The sequence below is a fragment of the Alligator sinensis genome, unplaced genomic scaffold (genome assembly GCF_000455745.1).
Source record: "Alligator sinensis unplaced genomic scaffold, ASM45574v1 scaffold624_1, whole genome shotgun sequence".
In the NCBI taxonomy this organism is placed as follows: domain Eukaryota; kingdom Metazoa; phylum Chordata; order Crocodylia; family Alligatoridae; genus Alligator; species Alligator sinensis.
The window spans coordinates 512,881-524,484 of NW_005842021.1; the positions used below are offsets into that span (position 1 = coordinate 512,881).

General features: G+C 45.1%; 1 protein-coding gene across 3 annotated transcripts in view; it reads right to left on the reverse strand.

Annotated features, from left to right (window-relative positions):
• ATG2B (autophagy related 2B) overlaps nt 1–11,604 on the reverse strand; it is a 76,356-nt gene that overhangs the window by 27,090 nt on the left and 37,662 nt on the right. For all 3 annotated transcript variants that reach the window (XM_025202330.1, XM_025202329.1, XM_014519259.2), the window contains exons 24-28: nt 10,302–10,408; nt 9,922–10,014; nt 9,222–9,292; nt 1,841–1,917; nt 1,243–1,413 (exon numbers count right to left, since the gene is read on the reverse strand). In XM_025202330.1, the coding sequence (XP_025058115.1) occupies nt 1,243–1,413; nt 1,841–1,917; nt 9,222–9,292; nt 9,922–10,014; nt 10,302–10,408 (519 nt within the window). The remainder of the gene's footprint in view (nt 1–1,242; nt 1,414–1,840; nt 1,918–9,221; nt 9,293–9,921; nt 10,015–10,301; nt 10,409–11,604) is intronic.

The following is an 11,604-nucleotide window of genomic DNA, read 5'->3' on the forward strand; positions in this document are numbered from 1 at the left end:
AGGGAGCAGATTCAGGCTGACCTAGACAGGTTGGATCAATGGGCAGAGAGAAACAGGATGAAATTTAATAAAGATAAATGTAAGGTACTCCACCTGGGAAGGAGGAACCCCCAGCACACCTATAGGTTGGGGAGTGTCCTTCTCAGCAGCTTGGAGGCAGAGAGGGATATTGGAGTCATAATTGACTCCAAGATGAACATGAGCCGGCAGTGTAACGAGGCCGTCAACAAGGCCAATCGCACCTTGTCGTGCATTAGCAGGTGCATGACTAATAGAACAAAGGAGGCGATGCTCCCTCTCTATGCGGCACTGGTCAGGCCGCAGTTGGAGTACTGTGTCCAGTTTTGGGCGCCACACTTCAAGAGGGATGCGGGGAATCTCAAGAGGGTCCAGAGGAGGACCACTCGCATGATTAGTGGCCTTCGTGATAGACCTTATGGGGGGAGGTTGAGAGAGCTGAATCTCTTCAGCCTTCACAAGAGATGGCTGAGGGGAGATCTTGTGGCTGCCTATTAATTGATTAGGGGAGGTCAACAGGGAATAGGGGAAGCACTGTTTACTAAGGCGCCCCAGGGAGTGACTAGGAATAACGGGTGTGAACTAGTTGAGAGTGGATTTAGGTTCAATATTAGGAAGAAATTTTTCACAGTAAGGGTGGCCAGGATCTGGAATGGGCTTCCAAGAGAGGTAGTGCTATCACCTAGTTCGGAGGTCTTCAAGAGGAGGCTATCTAAGGAGGAGACTATCTAAGTCACCTGGCTGGGGTCATCTGACCTCGGTCCTCTTTCCTGCCATGGGCAGGGGGTTGAACACGATGATCCATTGTGGTCCCTTCCGACTCTACAATCTATGAATCTATTTATAACTTTGCTGCTGAGTACAGATGTGCGTTGTGTTACAGAGATGTTTGGGTACTACGGTATTTAAAAGAAGACATAAAATGGCCTATATTTATCCTAGAATCTCTTTGGAATGAGTAGTAAGTATATCACAATGATATTTAAAGGACTTTTTTACTGCTTAGAGGGCACGTTTTGACTGCCAAAAGCAGTGGAAAAATTACTTAACCTATTATGTGGCCTTAATTTCTCTATAGCAATTTCTACTTTATTCTTTGGAAAAGCCTTAAATAAAGTATTTGTAATTGTTATCACTACTGTGGGCAGTACAGCAAATGTGTCTGATTAGGAAATGTTAATGTTCTGGCAGTAATGTTGGGAGCATTACTTTGCCATTTCATACCTTAGTTTTCTGCTTGACAGCTCCAGATTTAACTTCCGTCTTACTAGGTGGATGCAAATCCCCATAACATGCAATATATTGTATAAGATTCATTAGTGCAGCACAAGAGTCTGAGCATGTTCGGATATGGATTATATCACTGGAACAGTGTAGCTCAAAGTGTGGTTTTGTCTAGGCAGCAATAACAGATAATAAGTACATAAGAGATTGCACAGGACCATCTAGCCCAGTATCCTGTATTTAAAATGACAGATGAGAGAAACGTGTCCAAGTATAACGAGCCTACCCAACTATATCCAACACCAATGAAAGGTCCCATATAATCACTATCTATAAACAGATTTAGATTAATTAGATTACATAATTTTCTGACCTGACCTGTTGAAATAAAAGATTTAGGAACTAAATCATACGTTACTCTGGAACCTGAAATGTGGTATGAGGATGAGAGAGAGATGTTTTTAAGAAACTTAAAAACGAAGGTTTCTCCTTCACCATAATTACAGCTTCTCAAACCTTTTTTACTATTAAAATGCGAGTTACAAGTGTTTATCATTTAGGATTTGCTCTTAAAAAAAAGAAGAAAAAAAAGACTTACTCTCTCCTGATCAGAACCAGGTTTTATTGCTGTTATGGTCAATTCCAGTAGTCCCATATCCATAACACGAACATAATCTGAAAGACAAAATGAGTAATTAAAAAATTGTTCATTATCAAGTATTACCTTAAATCCTATTTCTTTTTTTAATTCCACAGCCCACCAGCTATTAATCTACTAAATTATATAATGAGCAAAATTTTTCTGTTTTGTTTTGTCTTTTCAACACCTTTTATAGTTCTCTGCTACTTTGTAACAAAGAAGCTCTCTAGGTTCAGTCTGCAGCTACCTTAATTTGTTGTAGCTGAAGCAGAAGTAGCCTTAAGGCTCCTGACAGAAATCAACTAAATGGCACCATTAGATCAGATATCCAATCCCAACAATCGCACATCCTGCCATGGCACAGATGCATGGCAGGACAGGCTTTTTTAGGGATCAGGTACAAGATCCCAATTGTGAGATCCCTTTCAACTTGTCAGCACAAGCGAAAAGCTGTGCACAGTTTAGCCCTGCATGGGGCTGTCCAGTAGCACAGGGTTCTGCAAGTACCAGGCCCAGCTCCCCCCAGCGAGAACTTACAGAGCTGTGCCCTGGCATCCCCACACACAGGGCTCCCAGGCACATGACTTCAAACGTGCTGAATCAAGAGAGCTCAGTGAGAGACCCTAGTTTTCAGCCCCCTGTTCCCTATGCCCCCAGTTAGAGACACTGCTTTGTGCCTTTCCATATGTGAACAATCATCAGCATGAGTAGCCCTGAGTCTAGAACCAGGCCTGGGCTGCCCCATTCCAATGTCAACAATTAGCCAGCATGGAGAGAAGGCATGCTGCCATTTGTGTTGCAATTAACACACAAATCATGCCATAAATGTATTTTATGTCAGAGGCCTGAAATATCCTTTTAATCCTGCAGGACTGGGTCAGTTGAAGGTCAAAGCAGGAACAGCACAACCTGTTAAAGGTGGGGAATAGGAGGAAGAGTATCATCTTTGCTATACCACCTGAAGATTCCAATGTCATACAAAATCCTCTACTAACCCAACAGGTTACTTTTTTAGCTTCTTTATACTACCTTATAAATGCAAACTACCTGGATCAAGTGTTAAGTACTGAACCCCGTGTGCTTTGCAAATAAGAATGAGTTAAGACATTTCACCCAGGTGAAGAATGTAATTTTACAGAATGGAATGAAGCCAAGATCAGTCAAAGTGGCTGTCCAAAAATCTCACAGAACGTCTTAAGCAGTGAAAGACCTCCCAGCTACCAGGTCTTGATGACATGGTGGACAAGACTGTGCATGAAGTCATGAATGTATTAACCAAGATCTAAAGTGACATGGAAAGTCAAGCAATTTGTTTCATTTCAAATTCTTTAAAACACAAAATTCAAATGTGAGGGAGTCCAAATTAAGCTCTTTTGGAAGATGTGGACTTTGTTGTATCACAAAATAAATGTACTGACAATATTAAGTTGGGACTGCAAATTACTAATGAAAGAATGCCTGTAAAAACACGAGACTACTAGGATGATTTTCTTATATTTTACTTAATTTCCTGCAACAACAATTAGACTAGACCTAAGATTTTAAAAATAATTTTCATTTCTATTTCTTGAAAAAGATGGATGAAGAAGTCATAGCTGCGATTCAGAGCTGAATTACTTCCCATAAGTAATTTTTAAATATATAATTTATTCCAAGTTAGTTTATGAAGCATGTCAAGTCTACTTCAAGTTTACTAATTTCCTCTGGAGATGATTCAGAAGTCAAAACAGGTCAAAGATTATCATATCATTGTTATTCAGTCACATTCCTTACTTTCTATCTAATTATCTATTGTTTGATTCTCATCATAAGGGTTTGTGAGTCCTTCATAATTCTAGAAGTATTTATTCTCATAAACCCACTCCGACAGTAAATAATATTCTCATTTTACTGATGGGGAACTGGGGCACTAAGAATTTAAAGCCCAGCTCCACAAAGGGACTTAAGTGTGGAAATACAATTAGAGACCCCTAACTACTAGGGGTGTGCAAAGTGGGCAGTGTTTGATTTGGATTTGACCCAATTTGGGGGACAGTGATTCGATTTACTGATTCGGATCACTGTCCCGATTCAATTCGGCCGAATCTGAAGATTCGATTGATTCTCTGAATCGTAGTGATTCGGCCATAGACACAGCTTTATATGTTTTTTCTACATACCTCAAGGTACCAGGCGTGGCTCATGAACACTGAGATGGTGGGGCAGATGGAGCATCCCACAGGAGTGAGGGGCGAGTGGGGGTGTGGCCCCTGCGCACTTGGCAGCAGACCCAGAAGTGGACTGGAACTACTTACAGTCCACCACTAAGGGTGCAGGGAACCCCCCCACACCTTCTTGGCTTGGCACCTGGCTGCGGAGGGACCCTGGGTGACACCCCAGACCCAGGAGGCACCAGTTGCTGAGCCGGGGAGGGAAGGGTCCCCCATGCACTCCACAGTGGACCCAGAAGTACTTCTGATCCACTTCCAGGTCTGCTGCTGAGCACACGGGGGGCTCCCCACCCCACGCTCCCATGGGACATGCTTAAGGTTGAGCTTTGAGTCGGGCTTAGGGAACGGTGAGTTGGGCTTAGGGAGCAGCACGAGACACACAGGTGAAAACCCGTCGCACTGCTGCACCCCGAAGCCCCCCCAGCAGCCGCTGACCCCTGGCACAGCCAGAGGTAAGCGGGGCCCGTGGAAGGAGGGACTAGCTTAGATCAGCTGCAGGGAGGCAGCTGAGAGGAGCTGAGGAGGGTCTCGCCCCACCCTGGCTCCTACTTTGCCCAGCCCCACAGCAAACCACGTGACTGGAGCTGCATGAACAGGCCACACAAACAGGCGTGCTTGTCTGCACAGCACACAAGTTTAGCGTGGGAGTTTGTGCAGGAGGGCAAGTGGGAGGGCCCAAGGCCCTGCCAGCGAGCCCCTAGCGTAGGCAGTCCCATCAGTAGCTGGCCTACCAGCCGCATGATGCAGATGGGCATACGCCGCACCCAGAGGGTCCCCTTGGAGTCTGCAGCCTCCTCCTCTGGCACTTCTGAGGCTTCCACCCAGACAGAACCCAGGGTTCTGGGCTCCACGCAGATGGAGCCCCTGGCTCTCGGCTGTGGGGGCTGCCTGGCATGTTTCCAGGGTCCTGGGACGGGGAGCATGGCCACTTCCCCTTGTGGGGTTTGCTCCACTTTGGAGTCTCTGGGGCACCAGACAGGGGAGCTCCAGGCCACAGTGCAAAGACTGTGCGCCATCAGGGATGGCAAGCAAGAGATGGACTCCTACTGCTAGGCCCTTCACCCCAAAGGCGGAGGGTAGACCAAGGTCACCTTCCAGGACAAGGGAAGACTCGAGGATCTCCCATACTGTCCAGCCAGGGGGTTGGACCAAGGTGGTCAAGGGCCCCAAAGCCTACCGCACCAAGGTCCCCTCCCCTTGGGGCTTTGCAACAGATACAAACCTCTTGCAGCCCCAGTAGAGCCTGAAGAGATGCCAGCTCCTGCAGGCAAGGGAGGATCACCCATTCCTACTCTCCCTAAAATGAAATGCAGAGTGGTGGTTGTGGGAGACTCCCTCCTGAGGGGGACAAAGGGGGCATTCTGCCACCCCGACCCCCTAGCCTGGGAGGTCTGCTACTTCCCGGAGGCCCACATCCGGAACATAGCAGAGAGGATCCCAAAGATTATCCGGCCCTCTAACCACTACCCTACGCTCTTTATCTATGTGGGCATGAATGGCACAGCTTGGAGCAATCCGAGCTGGGTCATGAGAGACTACAGGGCTCTGGGGGCAGGGCTTAGGGGTGCAGGTTGTTTTTTCCTCACTCCTCCTGGTTGTGGGTCACAGGCTGAGGAGGGAGAGATGGGTTGAGGTAGTCAACAAGAGACTGCGGCACTGGTGTCATCATGAAGGCTTCAGCTTCCATGATCACAGCCCGCTCTTTGGTGAGGGAGGAAGCGGGCTGCTGGGAAGAGATGGCCTCCACCTCTCTGTTGGGGAGGAGGCTCTTCTCAGCCAGACTGAGTGACCTGCTCAATTGGGCTTTAAACTGAGCCCGCTGGGGGGTGGGAGGAGTACCGCCACTGCAAACCCACTGAGCAGCTTTTGGAAACCCAGCAGGCTAAGGTACTCAAGGGAACCCACCCCTACCCCAGCCCCAGAGTGATCTGTAGGGAAGGCAAGGGCCCCCAATGGGACACTTACATGCCTGTACACCAATGCCAGGAGCCTGGGAAACAAACAGGAGGAACTGGTCCTTCTGCTAAACAAAAAGGATTATGATCTCATAGGGAGACCTGGTGGGACTACACCTATGACTGAGCCACAGGTATAGACGGCTATACCTGACACAGGAGAGATTACGTGGAAAAAAGGAGTGGTTGCTCCTCAAGGGAGCAATCCCTTGGAAGCTCAAGCAATGTCTATCCCGTCTCACAGGAAAGGCAGCAAAAGGGCACAGCAGCCCCCTGGCTCTACAGGGAACTAGTGGATCTCCTGCATCTAAAAAGAAAGACCTATAAAGGATGGAAGGCTGGATCCACCCCAAAGGAGGAGTACTTTTCACTGATCCGTACCTGTAGGGAGTGAGCCATTAAAGCCAAGGCTGCAACTGAACTCCAACTCGCTACAGATATCAAGGACAATAAAAAGTCCTTTTTTTAGATATGTGAGGCGTCGGAGGAAAAGCAAGGATAACACTGGACCCCTGCTAAACCAGATGGGACATCTGACAATTGACAGCCAGGAAAAAGCCAACCTGCTTAACGGCTATTTTGCGTTGGTTTTTCACCAGCCCCAAGGAATGGCCCTGCTCAATATGGTATGGGATGGCCAGAGCGAGGGAGAACTGTTACCCTTCATCAATGTTGACCATGTGAAGGAACACCTTGAGAGGCTGGACACCTTCAAGTCAGCTGGCCCAGACAGCTTACATCCCAGGGTACTTAAGGAGCCGGCAAGCGTCATAGCTCTGCCACTGGCATAGATCTACGAGAACTCATGGCACTCAAACAAAGTGCCCAAATAGTGGAAGAAGGCTAATGTGGTGCCAATCTTCAAGAAAGGGAGGAAAGTAGATCCGGGGAACTACAGGCCCATCAGCCTGACCTCTATTACAGGGAAATTCTTGGAAAAAATAAATCGAAAAGACCATTCTTGACAAACTGGTTGAAGGCAACTTCCTGAGGGACAGCCAGCATGGGTTTGTTGCAGCTAGGTCTTGCCTGACCAAACTCATCTCCTTCTACAAACAGGTGACATTGACATAGCACTTGAACAAGGGAGAAGTGATTGATGTCATATATCTTGACTTTAAAAAAAGCTTTTGATCTGGTATCCCACAATTGTCTTATAGAAAAACTGGCCAACGGCTGCCTCAGCTACATCAATTGGCTTCAAAGTCGGACCCAGAGAGTGGTAGTTGATGGAAGTCAATCATTGTGGTGCGCTGTGACCAGTGGGGTCCCGCAAGGTTCCATCCTTGGGCCTATTCTTTTCAACATCTTCATTAATGATGTGGACATTGGTTTCAGAAGCAGACTGGCCAAGTTCACTGAGGACACCAAACTTTGGGGTAAAGCGTCCACACCCAAGGACAGGATGGTGATCCAGGCCGACCTTTACAGGCTTGGAAAATGGGCGGATGAAAACCTGATGGCCTTCAATGCTGAAAAATGCAAGGTACTCCACCTTGGGAAGAAAAACCTGCAGCATGCTTATAGCTTCAGCAGTGCTACACTTGCTAGCACCACGGCCGAAAGGGACTTTGGGGTCATGACAGACCACAAGATGAACATGAGCCTTCAATGTGATGTTGTAGCCGGCAAAGGGAGCAAAACTCTAGCTTGCATCCATACATGCTTCACTAGCAAATCCCAGGATGTCATCCTTCCGCTGTACTCAGCCTTGGTGAGGCCACAGCTAGAGTACTGCATCCAGTTCTGGGCTCCACAATTCAAAAGGATGTGGAGAAGCTTGAGAGAGTCCAGAAGAGAGCCACACACATGATCAGAGAGCAGGAAAACAGGTCTTATGATTAGAGGCTGAGAGTTATGAGACTCTTCAGTCTCGAAAAGTACAGGCTCAGGGGTGACCTGGTGGCTGCCTATAAATATATAAGGGATGTACATCAGGATCTGGGGGAACGCCTGTTCACCAGAGGGCCCCATGGAATGACAAGGTCAAACGGTCACAAACTTCTCCAAAACTGTTTCAGGCTGGACATAAGGAAGAACTTTTTTACTGTTTGAGCCCCCAAGGCCTGGAACAAACTGCCGCCAAAGGTGGTGCAAGCACCTACTCTGGACTTCTTTAAGAGGCAATTGGACATTTAGCTTGCTGGGATCCTGTGACCCCAGCTGAATTCCTGCCCCGGGGTAGGGGGCTGGACTCAACGATCTTCCAAGGTCCCTTCCAGCCCTAACGTCTATGAATCTATGGCTGAATGGTTGAACCTCTCCGAATCAAATTGGAGGCTTCCAATTCGATTTGGAGAGATTAATGGGTCTCTTGATTTGAGTCAGATTTGGAGATTAGGCCGTCGAATTGGGTCGAATCTCCTCCGAATCGAATCAGTGACCAAAGCTTTACGCAGCCCTACTAGCTACCAGGATATAGGCAAGGCTGGAGTGAAAGCGCCTTCAACTCTTGCTGTTGAAGTACTGCTACTGTGTACAAAAGAATGTAATATTCATAGGACTAAAGCAGAAGCAAGGAAAAGGGAGCATGACATTGCAGTAGCCCAGTGATGACAGTATTCTCTGGGTAGGGGAAGTCCTGGATTCCAGTCCCTGCTTTCAATGCTGCTTGTCCATTTTATGCAGTGCCACTCTAATGCAGACATAAGCAGTCCCTAGAACAGGGATGATTATCAATCTCAGACTAGTCTCATGGTCGGGACATTCTCCTGGGAGATGAGAGTTTGAACTGCCTGAGTTTTGGAAAGGTTTCTAAATCAGGTCTCCCACTTCCTTACCACTGGGCTAGCAGAATCTCCATATGAAATTCACCAGAAAAGTGACTATTTGTTTTTATATGACCTTAATTTTGTAAAGGTTTTTGATGTCCCAATCCACAATTTTCATAAAGGCAGGTAAATATTAAATATTGATAAACCTGAAATAGAACCATAGAGAACAGGACTTTTATAGCCCTGTTCAATAATATTCACCTGCACACAGCTCAAAACTGCACTGGTCTTTTCTTCCTGTATACTACACTACATAACTCAGCCATTATTCAGTGTTATACTACACCACATCTCTTTTCCAGTAGCCTACAGGAATCTTTAAAAAATTATACATTTGTTTAATTTAAGACACTATAATAAATTTTGTACATAGCAACTGTTATACATCTGAAAGTCTTACCTCTATGCATATTCACTGCAACTGTGTTACACTTGTCTGACAAATGTAAAGCAGCCTCATCTAGGATTATTCTAGAGAAAGAAAAAGAGAGAAATTAAAGTTTTGAGTAACAACTGCATCTCACATATACACAACATAAATTATCTTAAACAAAATCAAAATATATTTAAAACACAAACATTTACATATTTCATTGTAACACTTATTAAACATTCAAGATTTATAAGAAAAAAAGTATTTAAAGAATTCAATAAGGCCATTTACAAGGCTACCACAATAGAAATAGGCCAAATCAAAATGTTTTTTTCTTGAATTTAAAAACCAAGTGAAACATTTCTTAACTAAAAATAGAATAACCACGACATCCATTTAAGAGGAGCAATAAAAATTAAGTATTTTCTTATTTAGTGTAGTATCTGATGTAACCACCTCTTGTTTTAGAGATCTGATGATACAATCTCTTAATGGCGCACATACTGAAAAAAATCAGCTGTTTGTATCTCTCAAGCATACTAAAGGTGCCATAACAAAAGTGACTAACAGAGGGATGAGTCATTCAAAACGGGTCCTGGGGAGTAAATCCAGGCAAATTACAATCCAAAGACCAGAACAGATCTAATTTTTTACCCCAGGAGAACACTTTCCAGCTAAAAGATAAAGATACAAGCGATAATATTCAAGTGAGCATCTAAATGTATACCTGAGAGTAGAAGAGGACTTATCTAATGCAATGCTGCTGGAAATGCTGAAAGTTTCAACAGTAAGCAGAGATCTGATTGGCAGAAAGATAGGTCTACAAACAAAAGGGAGAAATAAAATGTTATCATTTTCTTGCACTTTTGAAGTGCAAGTCTTAAAATTCTTGCTCAACCACAGTACCTCAAGTTCTAAACTAGTGCCTGTCCTCTCATTAATAGCCCTTTAAAATATTCGAACTGCAAGCAATTACTGCAAGTTTTCAATTTTCTTTAACCTAACTTTCAAAAATACCTAGCAATATGTAAACTGAAACATTCCTAAAAGGCATCCCGCTAAACAATAGCAGTAGCATAAGGTGACGCATACTTTCATTTAATGTACCTGTAATCAAGAGCGCAACTCCACAGGTGAATATGAAAAGTTGTAATGGAAGCTGGAGGATTGTATCCCAAAACAGGCTCATCAGAAATGTTCAAAAAACATAAAATCTAAAAATTACAAAAATATTATTATAATCCTTCAAACTATACTAGTTTAATAAATAATCCTGCATTTTAAAGAAAGAAAATCCTTAAGTTAGAAGATGCAAAATGAAAACAGTTATATAGGAGAAGAACAGGGGAGAATGCCCAAGCAACAACAATTTTTATTTTTAAATTGAAAATTATTTCTATATTGGATTCAGTGAATGGTATGAAACTGGTGAACATAATACATCTTTAGGTTAATGACCTCTCCCATCCAAAGTCACAGTGTAGTTTGAACTCAGTAATTTGAACCTCTGAAAGTTGGATCAGTTGGACTTTATGATGATCACTGAAAAAGGAATTGTAACAAATGAGATGGGAAATGAAGGCATAAATAAGGAGGTGAAAGTGTAGCGACATTACTGAGTTCAAACTACACTCTTTTTGGACATTCAAGACTTATTAAAAAAAAGTGGAAACAGGGAGAGATCACCAAAGAGGAGTATACCTCCTCTGCTCGTGCTTGTAGGGAGGCAGTTAGACGGGCCAAAGCTACCATGGAGCTGAGGATGACATCCCAAGTAAAGGATAACAAGAAATTGTTTTTTAGATACATAGGGAGTAAAAGGAAGGCCCAGGGAGGAACAGGACCCCTACTAAATGGGCAGAAGCAATTGGTGACGGACAGGGGGGACAAGGCTGAACTCCTCAACGAGTTCTTTGCCTCAGTGTTCCTAACAGAGGGGCAGGACAAGGCTCTCACTGGGATTGTGGAGAGGCAGCAGCAAGGCACCAGACTGCCATGCGTAGACTCTGAGATGGTGCAGAGTCACTTGGAGGAACTGGATGCCTTTAAGTCGGCAGGCCCGGATGAGCTCCATCCGAGGGTACTGAAGGCACTGGCCGACGTCACTGCACAGCAACTGGCGGGAATATTTGAACGCTCGTGGCTTACGGGCCCAGTCCCGGAGGACTGGAAAAGGGCCAATGTGGTCCCCATTTTCAAGAAGGGGAGGAAGGAGGACCCGGGCAACTATAGGCCAGTCAGTCTCACCTCCATCCTTGGCAAAGTCTTTGAAAAAATTATCAAGGCTCACATATGCGAGAGCCCGGCAGGACAAATTATGCTAAGGGGAAACCAGCACGGGTTCGTGGCAGGCAGGTCGTGCCTGACTAATCTGGTCTCTTTTTATGACCAGGTTACGAAATGCCTGGAC